The sequence below is a fragment of the Thalassophryne amazonica genome, chromosome 3, assembly GCF_902500255.1.
Source record: "Thalassophryne amazonica chromosome 3, fThaAma1.1, whole genome shotgun sequence".
Classification (NCBI taxonomy): domain Eukaryota; kingdom Metazoa; phylum Chordata; class Actinopteri; order Batrachoidiformes; family Batrachoididae; genus Thalassophryne; species Thalassophryne amazonica.
Genome location: NC_047105.1, coordinates 76,682,493 through 76,710,423, shown reverse-complemented (window position 1 = coordinate 76,710,423; position 27,931 = coordinate 76,682,493). Strand labels below are relative to the sequence as shown.

Genomic DNA, 27,931 nt, shown 5'->3' with positions numbered 1-27,931 from the left:
ATGATTAAATGCAGAGTGATGCATACGGAGCAAAAAGAGAAAGAAACAGTGCATCATGGGAACCCCCCCACAGTCTACGTCTAAAGCAGCATAACCAAGGGATGGTCCAGGGTCACCTGATCCAGCCCTAACTATAAGCCTTAGCGAAAAGGAAAGTTTTAAGCCTAATCTTAAAAGTAGAGAGGGTATCTGTCTCCCTGATCTGAATTGGGAGCTGGTTCCACAGGAGAGGAGCCTGAAAGCTGAAGGCTCTGCCTCCCATTCTACTCTTACAAACCCTAGGAACTACAAGTAAGCCTGCAGTCTGAGAGCGAAGCGCTCTAATGGGGTAATATGGTACTACGAGGTCCCTAAGATAAGATGGGACCTGATTATTCAAAACCTTATAAGTAAGAAGAAGAATTTTAAATTCTATTCTAGAATTAACAGGAAGCCAATGAAGAGAGGCCAACACGGGTGAGATATGCTCTCTCCTGCTAGTCCCCGTCAGTACTCTAGCTGCAGCATTCTGAACCAACTGAAGGCTTTTTAGGGAACTTTTAGGACAACCTGATAATAATGAATTACAATAGTCCAGCCTAGAGGAAATAAATGCATGAATTAGTTTTTCAGCATCACTCTGAGACAAGACCTTTCTGATTTTAGAGATATTGCGTAAATGCAAAAAGGCAGTCCTACATATTTGTTTAATATGCGCTTTGAATGACATATCCTGATCAAAAATGACTCCAAGATTTCTCACAGTATTACTAGAGGTCAGGGAAATGCCATCCAGAGTAAAGATCTGGTTAGACGCCATGCTTCTAAGATTTGTGGGGCCAAGTACAATAACTTCAGTTTTATCTGCGTTTAAAAGCAGGAAATTAGAGGTCATCCATGTCTTTATGTCTGTAAGACAATCCTGCAGTTTAGCTAATTGGTGTGTATCCTCTGGCTTCATGGATAGATAAAGCTGGGTATCATCTGCGTAACAATGAAAATTTAAGCAATACCGTCTAATAATACTGCCTAAGGGAAGCATGTATAAAGTGAATAAAATTGGTCCTAGCACAGAACCTTGTGGAACTCCATAATTAACTTTAGTCTGTGAAGAAGATTCCCCATTTACATGAACAAACTGTAATCTATTAGACAAATATGATTCAAACCACCGCAGCGCAGTGCCTTTAATACCTATGACATGTTCTAATCTCTGTAATAAAATTTTATGGTCAACAGTATCAAAAGCAGCACTGAGGTCCAACAGAACAAGCACAGAGATAAGTCCACTGTCCGAAGCCATAAGAAGATCATTTGTAACCTTCACTAATGCTGTTTCTGTACTATGATGAATTCTAAAACCTGACTGAAACTCTTCAAATAGACCATTCCTCTGCAGGTGATCAGTTAGCTGTTTTACAACTACCCTCTCAAGAATCTTTGAGAGAAAAGGAAGGTTGGAGATTGGCCTATAATTAGCTAAGATAGCTGGGTCAAGTGATGGCTTTTTAAGTAATGGTTTAATTACTGCCACCTTAAAAGCCTGTGGTACATAACCAACTAACAAAGATAGATTGATCATATTTAAGATTGAAGCATTAAATAATGGTAGGACTTCCTTGAGCAGCCTGGCAGGAATGGGGTCTAATAAACATGTTGATGGTTTGGATGAAGTAACTAATGAAAATAACTCAGACAGAACAATCGGAGAGAAAGAGTCTAACCAAATACCGGCATCACTGAAAGCAGCCAAAGATAATGATACATCTTTGGGATGGTTATGAGTAATTTTTTCTCTAATAGTCAAAATTTTGTTAGCAAAGAAAGTCATGAAGTCATTACTAGTTAAAGTTAATGGAATACTCAGCTCAATAGAGCTCTGACTCTTTGTCAGCCTGGCTACAGTGCTGAAAAGAAACCTGGGGTTGTTCTTATTTTCTTCAATTAGTGATGAGTAGAAAGATGTCCTAGCTTTACGGAGGGCTTTTTTATAGAGCAATAAACTCTTTTTCCAGGCTAAGTGAAGATCTTCTAAATTAGTGAGACGCCATTTCCTCTCCAACTTACGGGTTATCTGCTTTAAGCTACAAGTTTGTGAGTTATACCACGGAGTCAGACACTTCTGATTTAAAGCTCTCTTTTTCAGAGGAGCTTCAGCATCCAAAGTTGTCTTCAATGAGGATGTAAAACTATTGATGAGATACTCTAACTCCCTTACAGAGTTTAGGTAGCTACTCTGCTCTGTGTTGGTATATGACATTAGAGAACATAAAGAAGGAATCATATCCTTAAACCTAGTTACAGCGCTTTCTGAAAGACTTCTAGTGTAATGAAACTTATTCCCCACTGCAGGGTAGTCCATCAGGGTAAATGTAAATGTTATTAAAAAATGATCAGACAGAAGGGAGTTTTCAGGGAATACTGTTAAGTCTTCTATTTCCATACCATAAGTCAGAACAAGATCTAAGATATGATTAAAGTGGTGGGTGGACTCATTTACTTTTTGAGCAAAGCCAATAGAGTCTAATAATAGATTAAATGCAGTGTTGAGGCTGTCATTCTCAGCATCTGTGTGGATGTTATATGTCAGACTGTTATACTATTGCAACTAAAGACAGAAAAAATAAACTAACATTGTTATACGATTTACAAGCAGAAAATATAAAAATGAGTTATTAAGACAGGCAAAGAATTTGAAAGGAACGAGTGTCTATATAAATGAGCATCTAACGAAAAAAAATGCAGATATTGCTAGGGAAGTAAGACTACTAAAAAAACAGAAACACATTGTTGCTACATGGGTCTGGAATTGTAGGGTGTGGATTAGAGTAAAAGAAGGAACAAACGGTATACAAATCAAAAACATGGAGGACCTTACAAAATACAGACCTGAATAGACAATCAAATATAACGTCTGTTGGTAATTGGACCAACAAAAAATCAGATCAAACATGGAAACAGATGATAAAATATATGACATAGACACGAATATTGATGAAAGTATATTTGACTTAAAAACGATTGGTTGTAAGTATTATACGGTAGAACAGTTGAATAGTGGAAAAAATTGCAGAAGATACCCTGTCACTCATACATATAAACAGCTGAAGCTTGTATTGTAAAATGTCACAAATAAAAGATTATTTAAATCATTTTAAAAATAGATTTAGTATTGTTGCAATCACTGAATCTTGGCTTAAAGATGATCTCATGGCTAATGTTCAAATGGAGGGATATGAGCTGTATTTTGTAAACGGAAGAGATAAAAAAGGCAGTGGTATTGCTCTGTACATAAAAACAGATCTGATGTGTACAATTGTAGAAGAAATGACAATTATGGATGATGTCATAGAAATTGTAACAGTGGAACTTGTACATGAAACATCTAAGAATATTCTAATCAGTTGTGTATACAGAGCACCACACTCTTGTGTTGTGAAATTTACAGATAAAATAATAGAATTATTCCATCAAATTAAAAACAAAACGCTTTTTATGTGTGGAGACTTTAACAAAGCTCCAGTTGCCAATGAATAAGTGATTTTGTGAATTCAATGTATAGTTTGGGGTTATTCCCCTTGATAACAAAACCAACCAGAATTACATTGCAAAGTGCTACGGTAATCGACAATATATTTACAAATAGAACAGATGAAATTGTCAAAAATGGGATCTTGATGACAGATGTTAGCGATCATTTACCAATTTTTTCAATATTTAAATATAAAAATAGGTACAAGAAAAAAACTGTTATAAACTTTAAAAGAGATAAATCAGTAAAAGCCTTAGAGGCATTAAAATATGACCTTAAAAATCAAAATTGGGAAGAAGTTTATGTCAGTGATGTTAATGTAGCATATAACTCATTTATGAAAATATTGATGAAATCATATAATAAAAACTGTAAATGAATAGAAATTAGTAAGAAAAGAGTAAATAAACCATGGCTGACATAGGGAATAAAAAATGCTTGTGCAAAGAAAAACTATTTATACAGGTGCTTTTTAAAAATGCAAACAAAGGAAACAGAACACAGATACAAAAAATATAAAAAATAAACTATTAACAATAATTAGGAAACAAAAAAAGATTATTACAGTGAACAATTAAATAAGAGTAAAGATAATATGAGGGCAACATGGGGAATTATAAAAAGTGTGATTGAAAGTGATGGAGTGAAAGCAACTTTTCCAAATTACTTTGTCAAGGAAAATAAAGAGATATATGACATAAAAGAAGTTGCAAATGGGTTTAATGATTATTTTTCAAATGTAGGATCAAGTCTGGGAAATAAACCAATAGTAGAAGATAAATTACATACACTTGTAAATACGGTCAATAGTATTTTCCTGGACAGTGTGGAAAAAGATGAAATAAGAAATATTGTAAAAAAACTGTAAGGAAAAGATCAACTGACCATGAAGATTTAGACATGATGACTGTAAAAAGTATAATAGAAACTGTTATTGAACCATTGACTTATATTTGTAATCTGTCTCTGTCAACAGGGATTTTTTCCAGATGAAATGAAAATTGCCAAGGTAGTCCCATTATATAAAAATGGAGACAAACATAATTTTTCTAATTACAGGCCAGTATCATTGCTTCCACAGTTTTCTAAAATTATGGAAAAAGTTTTTGTGACAAGATTGGATAAATTCATTGAGAAACATCATATTTTAAATAATGCTCAGTGTGGATTTAGAACAAAACATTCGACAGCTATGGCAATTATGGAATTAATAGAGAAAATATCAACAACAATAGAAAATAAGGATTACTTTGTATTTTTATCGACCTGAAAAAGGCTTTTGATGTTATAGACCACTCAAGATTGCTTCACAAGTTACAACAATATGGAATAAGAGGTATTGCACATCAGTGGGTAAAAAGCTACTTAGAAAATAGAAAACAGTTTGTTCAGATAAATAATACCAAATCAGAATTGTGTAACATTATTTATGGAGTACCACAAGGATCGGTACTTGGACCCAAACTGTTTATTTTGTATATCAATGATTTTGTGAATGTATCCAATGTGCTTGGCAGCATTTTATTTGCTAATGATACAACGCTGTTTTACTCTGGATCAGATATACAGGAAGTAGCACAAGTGATAAATACAGAGTTGGAAAAAGTTAAACATTGGTTTGATATAAACAGATTGTCACTAAATATTAATAAGACAAATTTCATATTGATTAATGACAGAGCGAAAAAAAAAAATGTCATTACAAATAGATGGAATGGATATACAAAGGGTAAAAGAAACAACATTTTTAGGAGTCATGATTGATGAAGATCTTACATGGAAGTCACACATAAATTACATAAAAGGAAAAATAGCGAAAGCCATTGCTGTTTTGCATAAAGTAAAATATTCATTAAATAGTTATGGTTTATTAACATTGTACAATTCATTGATTGTCCCATATTTAACTTATTGTGTAGAAATTTGGGGATCAACATATACAACTTATATACAACCTTTATTTATTCTGCAGAAAAGAGCTTTAAAAGTGATTAGCAACAGTGGTTTTAGAGATCCATCTAATCCCTTGTTCATTAAGTATAGGGTACTTAAATTTCATGATTTAGTCGATTTGAAAATATTACAAACAATGTACCAAGCTAATAAAAATACTTTACCTACAAACATTCAAAATATGTTTGAAAAAAGAGTAAGTAGTTATAAATTGAAAGGAATAGAAGTCTTTAAAAAAACAAGATTTAGAACCAAAGTAAAGGAACGGAGTATTGCAGTAAATGGTGTAAAATTATAGAACAATCTCAACAAAGAAATTAAAGAATTAAGGTCGCTTAAATTATTTAAAAAACGTATTAAACTAGATGTATTAAGTAAGTATGAAACTAAGTATGAAATAAGTCAGTGGGCTGTAAGAAAGTCAAAAAAGGTAATCTGTTAATAATGTTTAAAATGTCTTAAGTTTAAAATGTAACCTGTCAGAGATGTAATCTATTAAATAATGGTCATAATTATGAAATAAGTCATTGGTATGTGACAAGTTAAAGAAATGCAATCTGTTGAATAATGTCAAATAATGACGCTGGATATTGAAAGGTTGTATTGTAAAAAGGGGCAGAAAACATAAGACTTGTTCTTCTCTCTGCTCCTTTTCATTCTGGTGTTTTGTGATGCTTTATTTCTGCTTTTCTGTTTTTTTTCTTTTAAATGAATGAAATAAATATTAAAGAAAGAAAGAAAGAAATGCCTTTTTCTTAGCTTTTGCCACTTCTCTTTTCACCTTACACCGAATCTCCTTGTTCTTATGTCTACTTTCTTCATCTCTCTGATCATCTCAATTCTTTTTTGCCAACTTGTTTCTCCTTATGCTTTCCTGGACATCTTCGTTCCACTACCAAGTCTCCTCGCCTTCCTTTTGCTGTCCAGATATCACACCCAGTACATTTCTAGCTGTCTCCCTCACCACATCTGCAGTACTTTTCCAGTTGTCCAAAACTGCTTCCCCTCCATCTAATGCCTGTGTCCCCTCACTGAATTTCACACTACAGTCTTCCTCCTTCATCTTCCACCATCTGATCCTTTGTTGAGGTCTGACTCTCTTCCTCTTTGTCACCTCTAAAATCATCTTACAAACCACCATCCTATGCTGTCTAACAACACTCTCCCCTGCCACCACCTTACAGTGTCCAATTTCTTTTTGCTTGCATCTCATACAAAGAATGTAGTCCACCTCTGTGTACCTTCCTCCACTCTTACATGTCACCCTGCGCTCCTCCCTTTTCTTAATGTAGGTGTTCACCACAGCTATTTCCATCCTTTTTGCAAAATCAACTATCTGCCGTTCCACAGTCCTGTCCTTGATACCATATCTACCCATTACTTCCTCATCACCTCTGTTCCCTTCGCCAACATCCCATTGAAGTCAGCTCCTATCAACAATCTTTCATGTATGGGCACACTCTCCACCACCTCATCTAACTCAGTCCAGAAACCTTCTTTCTCCTTCATCTTGCAACTTACATGTGGGGCATATGCACTGATGATATTCATAAATCTCCCTTCAATTTCAAACTTCACACTCATCACCCTGTCAGACACTTGCTTAACCTCCAACACACTCTTAACATACTCTTCCTTTAAAGCGACCCCGTTTCTCTTCCTATCCACACCATAATAAAACAACTTGAACCCACCGCCTATGCTCTTACTTCCCTTTCACTTGGTCTCTTGCAAACACAATATGTCTACTTTTCTTCTTTCTATCTTTTCAGCCAGCTCTTTCTTTACCAGTCATATTGCCAACATTCAAAGTTCTGACTCTCACTTCCACCCTTCTAGTTTTCCTCTTCTCCTACTGTCCCTGGACAGATTTTCCTCCTCTTCTTCTTTGTCCAGCAGTAGCCCAATTTCCACCGGCATCCTGTTGGGCAACAGCACCAGTGGTGGTTGTTGTTAACCCGGTGTCTCCAACTGAACGGTCACCCCTAAAAATCTGCTCCCCCCCTTCCCCACTGCGCATGCATCATTTTGGAGCATCAGCACCAATTCACAGATTATCGCCTCATTTCTGCTTAAAACTGCACTCCAGTCATCATCTATCTCCACGACAGATATCTGAAGCTTTTGTACAACAATCATTTCCACTTGAATTCAGTATTATTTCATAATAAAAAGACTGGGGAGCAAGCAGAGCGTGACAGCAGCATGTCTGAGTCTGTTGTGCTGTTGCACATATGTCATTTTGGAGCGTCAGCAGTGATTCACAGATTGTTACCTCGTTTCTGCTTAAAACAGCCTTGTTTCTGCTTAAAACTGATTTTAGAATGATTTAAGAGGTTTTACTCTGTCATCTGATGGTTAATAATCACATTATTCCCATTGAAGGTCGTTATTACCTACCTGAAGTCAAAACTCCCGAACATGAACAAAATTCACTATTTCAGTGACAGATGTGGTGGACAATACAAGAACAAATACAACTTTATCAACCTATGCCACCATTAGGAGCATTTCGATTTGGAAGCTGAGTGGAATTTCTTTGCCACATCACATGGGACAAGTACATGTGAGGGTATTGGTGGAACAGTGACAAGGCTTGTCACTAAGAGGTTTACAATGTTTGTCCGATGGTCATCTCTTGCCATGTGTAACCACTGTGTGAAGAATATCACAGACATCCACTTCTTTTGTGTACCAGTACATGAGTTGCCTGTATGTGAAAATAAACTCAAGCCTAGATTCAACCTGGCTAAGACCATCAAGGAACGTTACAATTCCATCGTTACCTCCCAATTTTATTGGTAAAGATGCAGGTCTATAAACTCGGTGAACAAGTGAACCCTCCAGATTTGGTGGCAGGTCAAAAACCCTAGTGTAGTGAAGACGAAGGCAGTGCTGATATGCCTCTAGTCATTAGACCTCAGAATTTTGTGTGCTGCAACTATGATAATGCCCTATGGATTGGTTTGGTGGAGGAGGTCTCAGAAGAGTTTGGTGACTACAAGATTCAGTTTATGCATCCTAAGGGACCAGCTAAAACTTTCCACTGGCCATCCAGAGATTATTGTTGTTGGATTCCTGAATCTGAAGTACATTTTGTGATAAACACTCCATTCTTGAAATGTTCTTCAACCAGAAACTACAGTATTTCTTATGATGACCTGGCCAGAATTTCTAACGACTGTTTGACCTGGCCTGTTGACAAAGAGAAAAAATCAGACCCAACAGTTGTGAAATTTTCATTGACTTTTGTGAAATTATGATTGATAGTATATCTCAGAAAATATCAACCTGAGGCACTGTGTATATAATTGTGTGGAAGTATACAAAATGGACACTGAATTTATGAAGGATTTGGATGGCAACTTCCACATGATTTTGCATGAAAATGAAAAAGAAAACTCCTTCAATTTTTTGGAGGGGGTGAAGTTTAACTCATTGGGTGAACTGAGCTGGACTGACCCTTTAATGCATTGGTTTAGTTTCTCATATTTGCTACTTTGTGTTAACAAAGTGCCCAGTGTAACTTTGGTGAACTAATATTAGTTGACATGTATGTCATGGTTTAGCCAGTGCCCACTCACAAAAAAAACATTCTTTGGACTTCCGAGGAAGGTTCTCACTCATGCAGGTACGAAATATCAAGATGTTTCTTCTGTGGCAACTGGACTTTTTGTTACTCTTTAAGACACATCCAAGTAACCATTGTAGAATAACCCTCTAGGCATTTACTGAACTGTATTTGTAGGTTGAGATGTAGGACATGCATGGATAGAATGTTGTAATCAATTATAACTTCTTTTTTTTTTTTTGCAGATGGTAAACTTGCTTTTAAGTAAAGGTGCCAATGTAAGAGCGAGGGATAAGAAGGAAAGGGAGCCGGTTCACTGGGCAGCATATCTTGGTAAGTGGTGCTATTTTTTTCATTTGTACACTCATACAGGAAATTACCTTGTGTAATAAATGGTTATTAACCCTCAGAGTCCTAATGATGCTAGACAAATGTATGTCTCACATTCAGAAAGCTGGGATTCTTCTGAACATTTTTATATGCAACACGTGGCAATATACTAAAACAAATTACCCTTAAAGGGAAATTTCTGAAGGTATGGTAAAATCAAGAAAATAACCTTAGGTTTCCAAGGTTTAAAGGGCTTATGAACAATTTACTGCCACATGTTGCGTTAAGATAAGATGGAATAAACTTTATTGTCCTGAAGCAAATTTACTTTGGGCACATACGAGGTGCCCATTTCCCAACTTTATTGTAATTGGGGTTGTATTTTAACAACATGTAGTGTATGAGGTCTGTTAGAAAAGTATCTGACCTTTTTTTTTTTTTTTTGCAAAAACCTCATGGATTTGAATCAAGCGTGCTTGCATGAGCCAACCTTGAACCTTTGTGCGCATGTATGAATTTTTTCATGCCTGTCGATTGCATCAGTTGCTGGCAAGCAGCGTTTGTGTGAGGCCGTGAGTAGTGCTCTCGGTTGATTTTCATTGCAAGGAAAATGACGGAACAACTGTATCAGATTTTGCCAGAAACTGGGCGACAGCCAGGTGGAAACCATTCGGAAGATTCAGACGGCTTTCGGTGGCTTTTCAGTTGTGTGACTATCTGAGATATTGTGGAAGAGGTGGGCATCATTTTTCAGAGTCCAGCATGTCCTGTGGTGCTGCGTTCACACCGGGCACGACGTGAGGGACAGCAGCGACAGGTTGCCATGTAATCCCTATGGAACAACGCGTTTTGGTGCCAAGTCACGCAGCGCGACGCGATGGACGCGAATGAAGTGACGCGAGTGAAGCGATTTTGAGCGAATGGCATGATATTGCATCACATCACGTTGCGTTGCCCTCCTCCCCAAGTTGAAAAACCTGAACTTTTTCTTCTCGTCACGCCGCGATGACCAATCAGGGACTGAATATGTAGTGACGTGGAGATGTCTGGAGTTTGACTGAAGATGTGAACGTGTCCTGTATCTGGTAGCAGCCTGTGAGCAGGACTTATGTCTCTTTTGTCCTTTATTTCACAATTATGACAAGTTTTTGGAGCGAGCAGCAGCCCCACAGCAGCGCGAGTGGAGTTTATTTTTCTTTTTGTTTTACGTGCGTGCGCGAGCAAATCGTCTGTGAATATTTTACTTATTAACTACACAGATGTATAATAAAACAAATGGTGACTGGTTTCTAAACACAATTATGACAGAGTTTTTTGGGAAAGAGCGAGGAGCAGCCCCACAGCAAGCAGCGGAGTTTCTTTCTTTCTCTTCTCTTTTTACGTGTGCATGCGAGCGAATCGTCTGTGGAGAATATTTTATTAATTAACTACACAGATGTATAATAATATAAAAACAAATGGCGACTGGTTTCTAAACACAATTATGACAGAGTTTTTGGAGCGAGCAGCAGCCCCACAGCAGGCAGAGTTTCTTGACCCTGCTAAGATAGCTGGGTCAAGTGATGGCTTGACCCAGCTATCTTAGCTAATTATAGGCCAATCTCCAACCTTCCTTTTCTCTCAAAAATTCTTGAAAGGGTAGTTGTAAAACAGCTAACTGATCATCTGCAGAGGAATGGTCTATTTGAAGAGTTTCAGTCAGGTTTTAGAATTCATCATAGTACAGAAACAGCATTAGTGAAGGTTACAAATGATCTTCTTATGGCCTCAGACAGTGGACTCATCTCTGTGCTTGTTCTGTTAGACCTCAGTGCTGCTTTTGATACTGTTGACCATAAAATTGTATTGCAGTGATTAGAGCATGCCATAGGTATTATAGACACTGCGCTGCGGTGGTTTGAATCATATTTATCTAATAGATTACAGTTTGTTCATGTAAATGGGGAATCTTCTTCACAGACTAAGGTTAATTATGGCGTTCCACAAGGTTCTGTGCTAGGACCAATTTTATTCACTTTATACATGCTTTCCTTAGGCAGTATTATTAGACAGCATTGCTTAAATTTTCATTGTTACGCAGATGATACCCAGCTTTATCTATCCATGAAGCCAGAAGACACACACCAATTAGCTAAACTGCAGGATTGTCTTACAGACATAAAGACATGGATGACCTCTAATTTCATGCTTTTAAACTCAGATAAAACTGAAGTTATTGTACTTGGCCCCACAAATCTTAGAAACATGGTGTCTAACCAGATCCTTACTCTGGATGGCATTACCCTGACCTCTAGTAATACTGTGAGAAATCTTGGAGTCATTTTTGATCAGGATATGTCATTCAATGCGCATAAACAAATATGTAGGACTGCTTTTTTGCATTTGCGCAATATCTCTAAAATTAGAAAGGTCTTGTCTCAGTGTGATGCTGAAAAACTAATTCATGCATTTATTTCCTCTAGGCTGGACTATTGTAATTCATTATTATCAGGTTGTCCTAACAGTTCCCTGAAAAGCCTTCAGTTAATTCAAAATGCTGTAGCTAGAGTACTGACAGGGACTAGAAGGAGAGAGCATATCTCACCCATATTGGCCTCTCTTCATTGGCTTCCTGTTAATTCTAGAATATAATTTAAAATTCTTCTTCTTACTTATAAGGTTTTGAATAATCAGGTCCCATCTTATCTTAGGGACCTCATAGTACCATATCAGCCCAATAGAGCGCTTCGCTCTCAGACTGCAGGCTTACTTGTAGTTCCTAGGGTTTGTAAGAGTAGAATGGGAGGCAGAGCCTTCAGCTTTCAGGCTCCTCTCCTCTGGAACCAGCTCCCAATTCAGATCAGGGAGACAGACACCCTCTCTACTTTTAAGATTAGGCTTAAAACTTTCCTTTTTGCTAAAGCTTATAGTTAGGGCTAGATCAGGTGACCCTGAACCATCCCTTAGTTATGCTGCTATAGACTTAGACTGCTGGGGGATTCCCATGATGCACTGAGTGTTTCTTTCTCTTTTTGCTTTGTATGCACCACTCTGCATTTAATCATTAGTGATTGACCTCTGCTCTCTTCCACAGCATGTCTTTTTCCTGGTTCTCTCCCTCAGCCCCAGCCAGTCCCAGCAGAAGACTGCCCCTCCCTGAGCCTGGTTCTGCTGGAGGTTTCTTCCTGTTAAAAGGGAGTTTTTCCTTCCCACTGTCGCCAAGTGCTTGCTCACAGGGGGTCGTTTTGACCGTTGGGGTTTTTCCGTAATTATTGTATGGCTTTGCTTTACAATATAAAGCGCCTTGGGGCAACTGTTTGTTGTGATTTGGCGCTATATAAATAAAATTGATTTGATTTGATTTTTAATTGTTTACACATGCACGCGTGAACGGGACAGGAGGTCCTCAAACTGGGACCCGCAGAGGTGGAAGGACTGCAGAAAGCGGCCATCATCCAGACGCAGCTCCTGCAGCAAATAATGATACTCCCTGTATTGGGAGCTTTCCACAACAACTCACTCCGTGTGATCAAGGTCCATCATGTTAACTTGACTGACAACCGGAGCCGGCGAGCGGAATGGAAGCTCCTCCTATTTGATGACGCATCGGGGCAAATTTTCACAGCAAAAGCAGAGCTACACACCGGGCGAAGGAGGCACATCCGTTGCCATGCGACCACCGCGAATTTGTAGCGTCTGATCGCGCCTGGTGTGAACGCGGCATGAGACTTCAACACAAAGGTGCTTTTGCTCCGCCGTCAGCAGCTTCGGCATGAATTTCTCCACCACTCTTTTCATGACCAAATCTTCTGTCACAATGGAATGTGCCGAAAAAGTGCTGATGTCCACCTCTTCCGCAATTTCTCGGATAGTCACATGACGGTCCCGCATCACCACAGCATTCACTTTGGAAATGACCTGGTCATTTCAGCATGTTGATAGCTGACCGGAGCGTGGCTCGTTCTCCACCGTTGTGCGGACTTCTTTAAACCGGTTGTACCACTCCTTAATCTCTGTGATGCCCATAGCATCGTCACCGAAAACCGTCTGAATCTTCCGAGTGGTTTCCACCTGGCTTTTGCCCAGTTTCTGGCAGAATTTGATGCAGTATCGCCGCTCCAGTCGTTCCATCATTTTCCTTGCAATGAAAAACCACCGAGAGCACTACACACAACCTCACACAAATGCTGCTTGCCAGCAAATGACGCAATCGACAGGCGTGAAAAAATTAACGCATGCGCACGAAGGTAAAAGAGTGCGGGTACTAGACTGGCCTGCCTGAAGTCCAGACCTGTCGGCCATTGAAAGTGTGTTGCGAATTATGAAGCGCAAAATACGACAACGGAGATCCCGGATTATTGAACTGAAGTTGTACATCAAGCAAGAATGGGAAAGAATTTCACCCACAAAGCTTCAACAATTAGTGTCCTCAGTCCTGAGTGTTGTTAGAAGGAAAGGTGATGTAAGGAGTGGTAAACATACCACTGTCCCAGCTTTTTTGAAACATGTTGCAGGCATCCATTTCAAAATGAGCAAATATTTGCTCAAAATCAACAGTCTATCAGTTTCAACATTAAATATCTTGTCTTTGTGGTGTATTCAATTGAATATAGGTTGAAGAGGATTCGCAAATCATTGTATTCTGTTTTTTACATTTTACACAACGTCCCAACTTCATTGGAATTGGTGTTGTACATGACATCACTCTTACAATGGGAAAAACTGTCAATGCCACGTGACATAAAAATCTAGCAGTCAGTTGACAAGGATCTAATTGAGGTGTCATATAATGTTTAATATGTTGTTTATAGAGCCTTTAAATACACTAGTATACAGTGTGTGTGTGTGTGTGTGTATATATATGTGTATATGTGTATATATATATATTTGTGTGTATATATATATATATATATATATATATGTGTATATATATATATAAAATGTGTATGTATGTATGTATATGTACACTCAACAAAAATATAAACGCAACACTTTTGGTTTTGCTCCCATTTTGTATGAGATGAACTCAAAGATCTAAAACTTTTTCCACATACACAATATCACCATTTCCCTCAAATATTGTTCACAAACCAGTCTAAATCTGTGATAGTGAGCACTTCTCCTTTGCTGAGATAATCCATCCCACTTCACAAGTGTGCCATATCAAGATGCTGATTAGACACCATGATTAGTGCGCAGGTGTGCCTTAGACTGACCACAATAAAAGGCTACTCTGAAAGGTGCAGTTTTATCACACAGCACAATGCCACAGATGTTGCAAGATTTGAGGGAGCGTGCAATTGGCATGCTGACAGCAGGAATGTCAACCAGAGTTGTTGCTCATGTATTGAATGTTCATTTCTCTACCATAAGCCATCTCCAAAGGCGTTTCAGAGAATTTGGCAGTACATCCAACCAGCCTCACAACCGCAGACCACGTGTAACCACACGAGCCCAGGACCTCCACATCCAGCATGTTCACCTCCAAGATCGTCTGAGACCAGCCATTCGGACAGCTGCTGAAACAATCGGTTTGCATAACCAAGGAATTTCTGCACAAACTGTCAGAAACCATCTCAGGGAAGCTCATCTGCATGCTCGTCGTCCTCATCGGGGTCTCAACCTGACTCCAGTTCGTCGTCGTAACCGACTTGAGTGGGCAAATGCTCACATTTGCTGGCGTTTGGCACGTTGGAGAGGTGTTCTCTTCACGGATGAATCCCGGTTCACACTGTTCAGGGCAGATGGCAGACAGCGTGTGTGGCGTCGTGTGGGTGAGCGGTTTTCTGATGTCAGTGTTGTGGATCGAGTGGCCCATGGTGGCGGTGGGGTTATGGTATGGGCAGGCATCTGTTATGGACAAATAACACAGGTGCATTTTATTGATGGCATTTTGAATGCACAGAGATACGTGATGAAATCCTGAGGCCCATTGTTGTGCCAATCCAAGAACATCACCTCATGTTGCAGCAGGATAATGCACGGCCCCATGTTACAAGGATCTGTACACAATTCATGGAAGCTGAAAATGTCCCAGTTCTTGCATGGCCGGCATACTCACCGGACATGTCACCCATTGAGCATGTTTGAGATGCTCTGGACCGGCGTATACGACAGCGTGTACCAGTTCCTGCCAATATCCAGCAACTTCGCACAGCCATTGAAGAGGAGTGGACCAACATTCCACAGGCCACAATTGACAACCTGATCAACTCTATGCGAAGGAGATGTGTTGCTCTGCATGAGGCAAATGGTGGTCACACCAGATACTGACTGGTATCCCCCCCAATAAAACAAAACTGCACCTTTCAGAGTGGCCTTTTATTGTGGGCAGTCTAAGGCACACCTGTGCACTAATGATGGTGTCTAATCAGCATCGTGATATGGCACACCTGTGAGGTGGGATGGATTATCTCAGCAAAGGAGAAGTGCTCACTATCACAGATTTAGACTAGTTTGTGAACAATATTTGAGGGAAATGGTGATATTGTGTATGTGGAAAAAGTTTTAGATCTTTGAGTTCATCTCATACAAAATGGGAGCAAAACCAAAAGTGTTGCGTTTTGTATTTTTGTTGAGTGTATGTGTGTATATCTACACACACACACACAATTCTTGGACGACATTTCACAGCTTCATTAGTGAAACCACTTAACATCAACTCAGACAATAGGCAGAAGTTGTTGCAATTTTTCTTTCTTGAGAAGTAAATCCTTAATATGTATTAAGTTCCAAACCATGTTCAAACATAGCAGAATGTACTTTTAGTTAATGATCTCTGATCATAGGCCTAGCTGTTTTCAGTGTAGTGTTCATAGTGTCCAAGACTGGACCTCCCCGTAGTGGGTTATTGCTGGAGATGAAGTCAGGATACAGTATATACACACACACACAGACACAGTATTGGCCATAATGCATTGCTGTCAATAACGTGATATAGGATGCCTGAATTAGTTTATTTTTTCTTCAAACTGTCTCTCGGCAGTAAAAAGAAATCACTAAGTTAAGTGTCTGCAAAAACACTGTCACACCTTGATGATTTAGCCAGCTTATGCCCACTGTATTAAAAATGCTGGCATATGCTGGTGTATATCAGACATGTTATGGGTAAAATTTAGTATAAGTTAAGAGCATGTGGAAACACGCTAATATTCGTCATAATACGGCGAGCACATCGAAAAATTTTGGAAATGCACAATATTTTTGACGTATGCCAGTGTATGGCAGATACGTCCCGAATACGCAGACCATAAGTTGTAGGTAAGTTATGCAAAGGTTGATACACGTTTTTTGTAATTTACTCATAAGTCAAAATACATCCATGGATGCTGTCCATTGATTGGCTGAAAGCTGCATTCCTCATGCAGTTCAGACTGTTACAAATATTAAAGCCATTCACACACGGAGTAAATATAAAGTCTTAATCTTACCTATTTGTTTCAGTCAGATTCATCACAGCCTGATGAAAATGTATCCACATAAAGCATCCTGAATTTGGAAAACGACATCTGAAAATACTTTAATTCCTTAACGTGACTGAAGAAACGTAGCATTTTAAAAGATGTCTCTCTGTTTTGTGCGCTTCTGATCCTGTAGCAGAGAACTCTGGGGCTTTGTGCCACAACAAGAAAAGTAACTTATTTTAAAATTTGAAAGAGTCATAGCACCCCATCACAGGCATCAGTCAATTCTTCAGCATTCTGCATGCGCTGAAACTAAATCCCATCATTGACCAAAACTAAGATAAAATTAAATTTTAAAAAATGTTAAATTATTCTGGTTGGGCTCCTTCTGGAGTGGAGAGGCCACGCCACAGCGTACGCACACTCGTTGACATGCTCGTCAATATTTACTTTTTCCACCTGCCAAACAAAAATGTTCTGCCGGCGGTGGAAATGCAAACCAAGCCAAACCTATTTCGACACGTATCATATCGTGCAATACCGACCTGAACCACTCGGTGAAACCGGGCTGTTAGCATACGCTGGCTAAATCGTCATGGTGGGACGGCTGCATAATTTAGTAGACGTATGCCAGCATTTTTAATACGGTTGGCATGAGCTGGCTAAATTGCCAAGGTGTGACAGGGCCCTAACAATTTAAGCAAATATTTGCTTAAAGTGTTAAATGAAAACATTCTGAGGTCATGCCAATAGACTGACATTTTAGGGGATCTGAAGTCAATTAAATATGAATTAAAATATTGCAATTAAATTATGAAACGTAGAAATTGATCTGCGTGAATCAGCACAGTTCTATCATTTATAATCGTATATTTGTGGTTGTAGGTGAAATAGAAAAAAGTGCAAAATAAGGTAGAACACATGCAAAGCTTTGTAAATATAGACTCGGTGAAGTCAGATTTTGGAGCACGCACCTGGTGTTCCAGCTGCCTGGTCCAGTCACTGGTATCCTCAGAAATAAGGAACCTGGATGCTGGATGATGGAAACACACCAGATGCAACACTGTTATGATTAACACTCCATTATGATGCATTTATTTGGTTGTGTCATCCATAGTCATTGCTCATTTGACACAAAGTAATTCTTGTGGTATACAAACATACGTACAATGTAACTTGCAGTACCAGTAAATAGTAAGTCCCTTTGGCTGCTCCCTTGTTTTCACTCAGGGTCGCCACAGCAGATCCAAGGTGGGTCTCAGTCAGTCAACAACTTTATTAATCCCACAAGGGGCAATTTTATTTGAGCAGTCCATGAATAAAAAACACTAACATAATAATATATAACAACAATAAAACTAATAAAAACAAAACAGACTTAAGAAGTTAAAATGAATAGGAAGAATAAATAAATAAAACATGGCAGACCTACGGAGCATTTAGAAGTTGAATTGCCAAAGGTATAAATAACTTTAAAAACCGGTTGGTTCTACACACCGGGGACGCATAATGGCGTCCTGAAGGAAGCAGAGAAAACTCTCCTAAAAGCACATGACCTGACAAGGACAAGATAATTTGAGCCTTCCGGAGGATCTGTTGATTACAAAAAGAGTGTAAGTTTCTTTGTTTCACTCCAATAATCTTTGAACAGATTTTAACAGTGTTGTTCCGGCTGTTTCTCTCTTTCACCGAGACTGTGAAACCAGCAGATAAATGAAAAACACAAAAGATTCTCAATAAAAGACTGAAAAATGACAAAGGATTGCAGGCCTGACAGAAAAAGAATTCAATTTACGGAGAAGATAAATTGCTGCTGTCCTCACTTCACAATGGCGTCTGTGTTCACATCAAACTTCAGCTTGTCATCAAAAATAGTCCCCAAATACTTACATAGTGTGACAAGTTCCACTTTTTCATTGTGTATAATACACTCCTTGGCCACATCCCTGTTACATTTGAAGTCAATGATCATTTCTTTAGTTTTGGACACATTTAAAGCCAAAATGCTGTTATCCCACCAACAAATGAAATCTGATAAAGCAGCTCCCTGGTCTAATTCTGAACCGTGGAGAATAGACAACAGTACAGTGTCAACAGAAAATTTGACCAAATAGCTGTCATCTTGAGAACTCCTACAGCTGTCTGTATACATAATAAAAAGGAGGGGTGAAAGAACGCACCCTTGTGGTGAGCCTGTGGACAGCACGAGAGTCCGAGAAGCAGCCATTTACAAAGACCCTCTGCTCTCGGTCAGATAAAAAATTAAAAATCCATAAACCAAGCTGGTGAGGCAGGTGGAAATCATCACGCAGCCTTTGTACTAAGAGATCTAAAAGATACGACTGCATCGTATTAAATGCAGACGAGAAGTCTGCAAACAAGAGTCTGGCATGTACCTGTGGCTTCTCCAGATGTTTATACGGGGAGTTGAGAATAAAAAGCTTTGCATCCTCCACCCCTTTCCCTGCCTGGTAAGCAAATTGAAGTGTGTCCAGGGCTCCATCCACCGTTTCCAGAATAAGATTCTTCACAATTCTCTCAAAATATTAAATTATTAATGACGTTAAAGCGACAGGTCTAAAATCACTAGGTTGCTTCGGTTTAGTCGTCTTTGGGACTGGGATCACTATAGATGATTTCCAGCTAACCGGAATTTGGTGAGAATTGAGAGAGATTTGAAAAATATGCATGTTGATTTGGTACAGGTTTTGTGCCGAATGCCCTTCGTGATGTAATTCCACATTACATGGAGAAATTGCAGTATTGTAAACCCAGATCTTTATTGGTACTGTCCTGAATATTTAAAAAAAAACTCTAAGTGCAAAGGATACAGTTTATTTAAATCTTATGTGAAATCAGACAGATCTGGGTTCTTGACAAACACAGCTCACCCAGGAACCCGGTCAAAAGAGTAGCCTCGAACAATGGTACAGTTACGTTTTATAGAGAGTGTGGAGTCTCCCCTGTTACAATGGGTGAACCTTTTCTCGCAACCGATTTCTGTTGGCTCACAGCAACAGAGGGGTGGTCCACCCATGTCATGTGCTCAGCGTGTGATCAAAAAAAGTGTTGTCATGTGCTGAAAGCTAGTTTAAGCTGGAAAACTCAAAATCAGGACCTTCACATTTTGATTAAAAAAAGGTGGAGACTTGTTGTTTGTGCCCTCTTAGATAAAAGAATAGTGGCAGTTACAAGTACTTTCGTGAGCAGATAAAAAGTCTTAAACCCTTGTCACACTAGAACACGAATTGTAAGAATTTGTGCAAGTTGTGCTGCATTAGAACTGTAGTCTGATGCCTCATACAGCATTCCTACAGCAGTCGGCACATTCCCGTGTCACTCATGCTGGAAAACATACAAATGGTGGTGGAGTCAGTCGTATTGCATTCGTACTCCCGTAGTAATGGACAGTCGAACGCCATTTGTGCAAGTCGATCTGCAGTCGTACTGCGTTCGACCTGCAGCATGAATTGCACAAATGCCGTATGAAGTGACATTCAAAAAACATTCATGCAAGTCCTTCTCCATTTGTGCTGCATTCAAATTCCTCATATAGCATTTGTGTGGCACTTGGGGAAATACGCCATATTGGCAGGCCAGCACAAATGTAGATAGTATACACACTACTGTCCTGCTGCAGTTGAACTGGGGAATATTGGTATGGTGGTCGTACTGCTGTGTGACTGCTAGCTTCAATGACATTCGAACTGGCATATAAAATGGCAACCCCGGGATTGTGCTCCCCCCACCCCCTGTATCCTGTTCAGTGCACAAAGGAAATATTGTAATGTGCAAAGTTGCAATCATCATGTGCACTAGATGTGAACATTGCACAATCATACCAAATACACCGTGTGTCACAGCTAGTTGGTGTGTGTCTGTGACACATTGTCGTGCACTGTGTGGATGAGGTCTAACAGCCGTGATGCCATGATAATTCAGATGAATCCTCTGACACATGAGGCGGACTGTCAATGGATGTGTGATTACATGCCCAATTTGAACATTGATCACAAGTGCTGTGCGTCCATGACGCATTGACGCACACTGTGGCCGTGTGGGCGGGGTTTAACAGCCATGATGGCATGATAATACAGATGAATCTGCTGACACATGAGGTGGACTGTCGATGAATGTGTGATTACATGCACAATACGGACGTTATACCATGATCACAAACGTTGTGCATCAATGCGTCTCTGATGCATTGGCATGCACTGCTGCAGTGTGGACTAGGTTTAACAGCCATGATGGCATGAAAATTCAGATGAATCCTCTGACACACGAGGTGGCCTGTCAATGGATGTGTGATTACATGCACAATCTGGACATTATACCACGACCACAGGCACTGTCAACGGCAGTGCGTCTCAGAGCCGTCCGTGCGAGTTGCCGTGCGCCTCTGAGATGCACAGATCTCTCACCCACCTAACTGTTTTTATTTTTATATATACTTATTTGTTTTCTAGAACACTAAAAGGAAAAAAGAAAACAGGGCCGGGTGGGCGCGTCTGTGCGTCGAAGAGCCATGCGCGATGCAGCATACCTCTGGGCCACCGGCGCTTTGTACAGGCAACCAGGCTTATTTCAATCTGGCCACTGATTGCAGCAGTGCAAGTGCATGTGCCTGCTTCATCTACACATCTCACCTCACGGCTCGCGTGTGAACCCACCTGGCCAGCACAGCGTCCGCTATGCACAGCTGATCCAGAGAGAGAGGGTGTGAGAGAGAAAGAGACAGAGAGAGGTAGCGCAGCGAGGTGCTACATTCACGGTCTCATGTGACAGGGTCAGTCACCAGAAGTTCACCTGTCACATGAGACTGTCTTTAACCTAAATGTAAACATCCAAATATTTGCACTGTTCCTGTACACCAAAAGACATACGGCCAGGTAACATTCACGGCACTCATGGACTCCAACATTCAACAACACGAATCACGTTATTGATAATCTAAATGACGTGTTTTCCCCTACAAGACAGGAGGAGACACAGACTGAATGCAACTCTATTATACTCACATAAATTCTCTGCGTGTAATGGGTGTGGGCGGGACTGGACAGGCCTGTTGTAAGATCGAGTGGAAGTGAAATACACACGTTGCGGGTACTGGCGTTAACAGTTCGATATTCAACAGGAGTGGCCGGGAGCCACGCAGGGCTCTGGTGCTGCAGTGCTCGGTCTGCTATGCCCCCCCCCCCCCCCCCCATCCTGCGAACAGCTGATTTCCAGAGAGGGAGCGAGAGTGACAGACAGGGAGAAAAGAGGAAGGCGAGCATGGGGGTATCCAACTCGGGAACCGTCTGTTCGCAGCACTTGGCCTGTCACACCGCGCTCTCCACCGCCTGGCTTGTTCTCCACCCAAACCTCGGGTGCAGCATTGTGGGGTTTCGTGCTGTGTTGTTTTTATTCCATGTCTTTTTTTATGTCTGCATTGGACTTGCACGCTGAGTAGTCCACCTGGATTCAGGTGCTGTTGCACTGCTAATTGCACGAATCATTTGTGCTGGTTCCGTACCACATTCTGGGTATTTGTAAATGACTGTACGAATGTCTGTCCCATATGAATGCAGCTTGAATTCTGTTTGATTGCCTATTTTGATTTTTGTGATTGGTACAGCATTCGTGCTCTAGTGTGATGGGGCCCTTAACAAGAGCACAGTGCAGGTAGGCGATTTTAGCAACAACACAGTAACCCAGTGCAAGCCCATTGGCAATCATAAGAAGATGAGCGGTGTGAAATGTAACCTCATATAACCTTATTGGGAATGCATGCCTGAAGCTTATACTTAATAGCTAAACATGTCGAAGGTTATCATTAACAGTACCAGTAAATATTAAGCTCTTTTTTTTATTCTTCAGGACATGTGGAGGTTTTGAAGTTGCTGGTGTCTCACAGTGCTGATGTGATGTGCAAGGACAAACGTGGTTATACTCCGCTCCATGCTGCAGCTGCCTGTGGACAGTTGGACGTGGTCAAATATCTGTTGATGGCTGGGGTAGAGGTAAAGTGGTCTGATCTCCTAACTACAGTGAGGAAAATAAGTATTTGAACAGCCTGCGATTTTGCAAGTTCCCCCACTTAGCAATTATGGAGGGGTCTGAAATTTTCATCTTAGGTGTATGTCCACTGTGAGAGACATAATCTAAAAAAAAAAATCCGGAAATCACAATGTATGTTGTTTTGGTTTTTTTTTATAATTTACAGTGAGGAAAATAAGTATTTGAACACCCTGCAATTTTGCAAGTTCTCCCACTTACAAATTTGTATGTTACTGCTGCAAATAAGTATTTGAACACCTGTGGAAATCAAGGTTAATATTTTGGTACAGATACTTATACTACAAATACTTATTTGCAGCAGTAACATACAAATAAATTATTAAAAAAAAATCATACATTGTGGTTTCCGGATTTTTTTTTTTTTTTTTTTTTTTTTTAAGATTATGTCTCTCACAGAGGACATGCACCTAAGATCAAAATTTCAGACCCCTCCATGATTTCTAAGTGGGAGAACTTGCTAAACCGCAGGGTGTTCAAATACTTATTTTCCTCATTGTATTTGATCCCCTACCTACCAGCAAGAATTCTGGCTCACACATACTTGTTTCTTTAAGAAGCCCTCTTATTCTGCACTCTTTACTGTATTAATTACACCTGTTTGAACTTGTTACCTGTATAAAAGACACCTGTTCACACACTCAATCAATCGCACTCCAACCTGTCCACCATAGCCAAGACCCAAGAGCTGTCTAAGGACACCAGGGACAAAACTGTAGACCTGCACAAGGCTGGGATGGACTACAGGACAACAGGCAAGCAGCTTGGTAGAAGACAACAACTTTTATGATTATTTATTAGAAAGTGGAAGAAACACAAGATGACTGTCAATCTCCCTCGGTCTGGGATTCCATGCAAGATCTCACTTTGTGGGGTAAGGATGATTCTGAAAAAGGTCAGAACTACACAGGAGGACCTGGTCAATGACCAGAAGAGAGCTGGGACCACAGTCGCAAACATTACATTAATAACACATGATGCTGTCATGGTATAAAATCCTGTAGGGCAGCAAGGTCCCCCTGCTCAAGCCAGCACATGTTCAGGCCCGTTTGAAGTTCACCAGTGACCATCTGGATGATCCAGAGGAGGCATGGGAGAAGGTCATGTGGTCAGATGAGACCAGAATAGAGCTTTTTGGAATCAACTCCACTTACCATGTTTAGAGGATGAGAACAACCCCAAGAAAGCCATTCCAGCTGTGAAGCATGGGGGTGGAAACATCATACTCTGGGGGTGCTCTTCTGCAGTGGGGACAGGACGACTGCGCCGTATTGAATGGAGGATGGATGGGGTCATGTACTGTGAGATTTTGGCAAACAACCTCCTTCCCTCAGTAAGAGCATTGAAGATGGGTCATGGCTGGGTCTTTCAGCATGACAATGACCCCAAACACACAGCCAGGGCAACTAAGGAGGGGCTCCATAAGAAGCATTTCAAGGTCCTGGAGTGGCCTGGCCAGTCTCCAGACCTGAACTCAATAGAAAATCTTTGGAGGGAGCTGAAACTCCAAACCTGAAAGATTTGGAGAAGATCTGTATGGAGGAGTGGACCAAAATCCCTGCTGCAGTGTGTGCAAACCTGGTGAAAAACTACAGGAAACGTTTGACCTCTGTAATTGCAAACAAAGGCTACTGTACCAAATATTAACATTGATTTTCACAGGTGTTCAAATACTTATTTGCAGCAGTAACATACAAATAAATTATTAAAAAATCATACATTGTGATTTCTGGATATTTTAGATTATCGCTCACACAGTGGACATGCACCTAAGATGAAAATTTCAGCCCCTCCATGATTTCTAAGTGGAAGAACTTGCAAAATCGCAGGGTGTTCAAATACTTATTTTCCTCACAGTATTAGAGAAGTGAAATAATCTTACCTGGCAATAAATCATGACAGCAACCTTTTTGTTCTTGTGTATCAAATGTCGTTGCAGTGAATGACAGGACTGTACGAGGTGTATTAGATAAGAAACTGACACTTTTATTTTTTTTTAACTATATGGATTTGAATGATGTGCGATTACACCAATCATGCTTGAACCCTTGTGCGCATGCGTGAGTTTTTTCACGCATGTCGGTGACTTCATTTCCCTGTGGGCAGGCCTTGAGTGAGATGTGGTCCAGCCCTCTCGGCTGAATTCCTTTGTTTCACACGCTGCTCGAGACGGCACACATTGCTTTATCAAAATTTTTTCTGGACCTGTGAGGAATATCCGAGTGGACACTATTCGAGAAATTTAGCTGGTTTTCGGTGAAAAGTTTAACGGCTGATGAGAGATTATGGGGTGTTTCTGTCACTGTAAGGACTTCCCACGGAGCGGGACGTCGCGCAGCGCTTCCAGGCGCCGTCGTCAGCCTGTTTCGAGCTGAAAACATCCTAATTTAAGGCTTAATTCACCCAGGACGTCGTGAGAGAACAGAGAAGATTCATAAGAGGCCAGCATGAGGACTTTATGCGGACATTCCACTGTTTAAGGACATTTTGTAATGAAAGACGTGCGTGCAAATCTGTGTGCGGCGCGACAGGAAAAACACCTCCGTGTTGAAAACCATTTGTAAAATTCAGGCGGCTTTTGATGTCTTTCAAGAAGTGAGTAACTGAGAAATTGTTTAACAGCTTGGGCATGTTCCAATTTGTCCATTAAGGTTTCCAACGGAGGTGTTTTTCCTGTCGCGACCCCCGCGGTCAGGTCCGGCCCGACATGCGACTCTGCCCGCACGTTCTTTCATTACAAAATGTCCGTTAACAATGGAATGTCCGAATAAACTCCTCATGCCGACTTCTTCTGAAAGTTCTCTGTTCTCTGACGACTTCCTGGGTCAACAGAGCCTGAAATGTGGAAGTTTTCAACTTGAAACGGCAAGACGCTGCCGCCTCGAAGCGCAGATCGCTGTCAGGCGCCATGGGCCGTCCTTAAAGCGACACTAACAGACCAAAATCTCTCATCAGCCATTAAAATTTTTACCGAAAACCAGCTGAATTTATCGAATGGTGTCCACTCAGTTGTGCCTTACAGCTTTTGAAAAAATTTTATCAAACAAAGCAGCAGTCTCTGAGTCATTCCTAAACAATGAAAAATCGACGAGAGGGTGGGCGACTCCTCACTCAAAGACTGCCCACAGGCGAATGACGTAACTGACAGGCGTGAAAAAACTCTTGCATGCCCACAAGGGTTCAAGCATGTCTGATGTAATCACACGTGATTCAAATCCATATGGTTTTTGAAAAAATAATAAGGTCGGATACTTTTCTAACAGACCTCGTACTTCATATGTTTAATTTTGCATTGTGGTCTTTGCATAATATTTTTAGTTTTTTTTTTTTCATTCTTTACTTTAAAAGACAAAATTAAGATATTAGCAGTTAACTTGTAATTGCTGAAAAGTAAACACACAAGTATCAATGTGGCACCTGAGGCATAACTCTATACTGCATTTTTCCAAACATTAAATTTGCACAGTCGCGTTCTTAATGCATTCTTGGATTTTATGATTATTTACATGTATATTGCTGGGGACATAATTCAAGTTCTGTAGGCACCCTTTAGCCACTGGTGGTACTCAGACTGTAAACCTCCACTGAAATTTTAACAACTATTATTTATTGTTCAATAAAGTTTGTTTATAAGTGTCACTTCCTTATTGGTTAGCTAATCAGAGAGGTTCAAAGTGTATTTTATATTGTACCTGTTACTTCTATTTATTTTCACTTCTACAATGCCTGTTCTATATGTCATAAATAAAGAAAAAAGCTGACTCATAATGCATGCACTGTGTGTGTGGCATCAGTGGTAAAGAAACTGAGTGGAACCATCTTCTAAGATTAGAAATAATATTCCTATGTGGCAGTTTTTATCTGTCACTGTACCACTGACATCAAGACAGTTAGAAAGTAAGCTGCTAGCATCAATTCATTGCTATTTTGACCATACTGTGGATTTGTGTAACTCCCACAATGGCTTCTCTGTTCACACGTGCAGTTTTTCCTAGTTTTTCAAAAATAATTTGAAAAGCAATCATCAGAGTGAGTAGTACACTCGGATACCCGTTTGTTAGCAATGTTCTAATATTATTAGGGTTGTTCAAAAAAGTAAACTAACTTATCCTTAAATTCAATTAAGATATCTTTGAACTCTTAATTATGCACGCATTATCTTGCAATAGTTTTTATGAGCAATTTTACAGATGTTGTCTATTAAAAATGTCTAAGTATTTGGACATAGGATAAGGCATCAATAATGTGGTATCCTGCAGGGCTTCCTGGTTGGTCCTGTGTTGTTTTGCTCTGTATCCTAAATCAAGGTTCTGCATCAGTGGTTTATCTGTTGACATTTCTAGTGTAATCACGTCCCATAATCAATGGTGGGCACAGTTCCGCTAACCGCTAATTATCAAGGCTAATGTTTTCAGAGGCTGTAGTTGTAATATGTGCTAACAGATTGATACAGAAAATTTATGAAATTAAAACTCAAGTGTGAATATTGGTGGCTTGATATGCAGTATTAGCTTTTCAGATAATTCTAAAAACCATCAGCAGACTAATTATCTTCTGATAAATTTTGGTCCAATAATTTTTAGACCACTAACATTTATAAAGTCTGACATCAAAGATTCGAGTATAGTAGATGGGCAGTTCTATCCTCTGCAAACAGAGGAGAGCTAGTTTCAGAAGAAACTGCTCTAAGGAGAGGAAGGAGAAAGGAGAACTGCTCACAGAAAAAAAAAAATTTGTTTTGACCCCATACTAGTTTGTTGGCAATATCAGCCAAGTCATCCAGAGGCATACAGTTTTCTATGGTTAAAATTTTAACCAAACTAATTTCGGACAAGTTATTTAAATTAACATCACGTCTGAAGTTTTATAAAGTGAAAATATCAGATATACAGTAGTGTTCAGAATAATAGTAGTTCTATGTGACTAAAAAGATTAATCCAGGTTTTGAGTATATTTCTTATTGTTACATGGGAAACAAGGTACCAGTAGATTCAGTAGATTCTCACAAATCCAACAAGACCAAGCATTCATGATATGCACACTCTTAAGGATATGAAATTGGGCTATTAGTAAAAAAAAAAAAAGAAAAAAGTAGAAAAGGGGGTGTTCACAATAGTAGTGTGG

The 27,931-nt window shown here is 39.8% G+C and overlaps 1 protein-coding gene across 6 annotated transcripts in view; it reads left to right on the top strand.

Annotated features, from left to right (window-relative positions):
- ankrd52b (ankyrin repeat domain 52b) overlaps window positions 1-27,931 on the top strand; it is a 118,962-nt gene that overhangs the window by 14,781 nt on the left and 76,250 nt on the right. For all 6 annotated transcript variants that reach the window (XR_004559616.1, XR_004559617.1, XM_034166855.1 and 3 more), the window contains exons 6-7: window positions 9,281-9,368; window positions 22,610-22,752. Coding sequence is in view for 4 of the 6 variants with exons in the window: in XM_034166855.1 (XP_034022746.1) it covers window positions 9,281-9,368; window positions 22,610-22,752 (231 nt within the window). In the remaining 2 variants the exon portion in view is untranslated. The remainder of the gene's footprint in view (window positions 1-9,280; window positions 9,369-22,609; window positions 22,753-27,931) is intronic.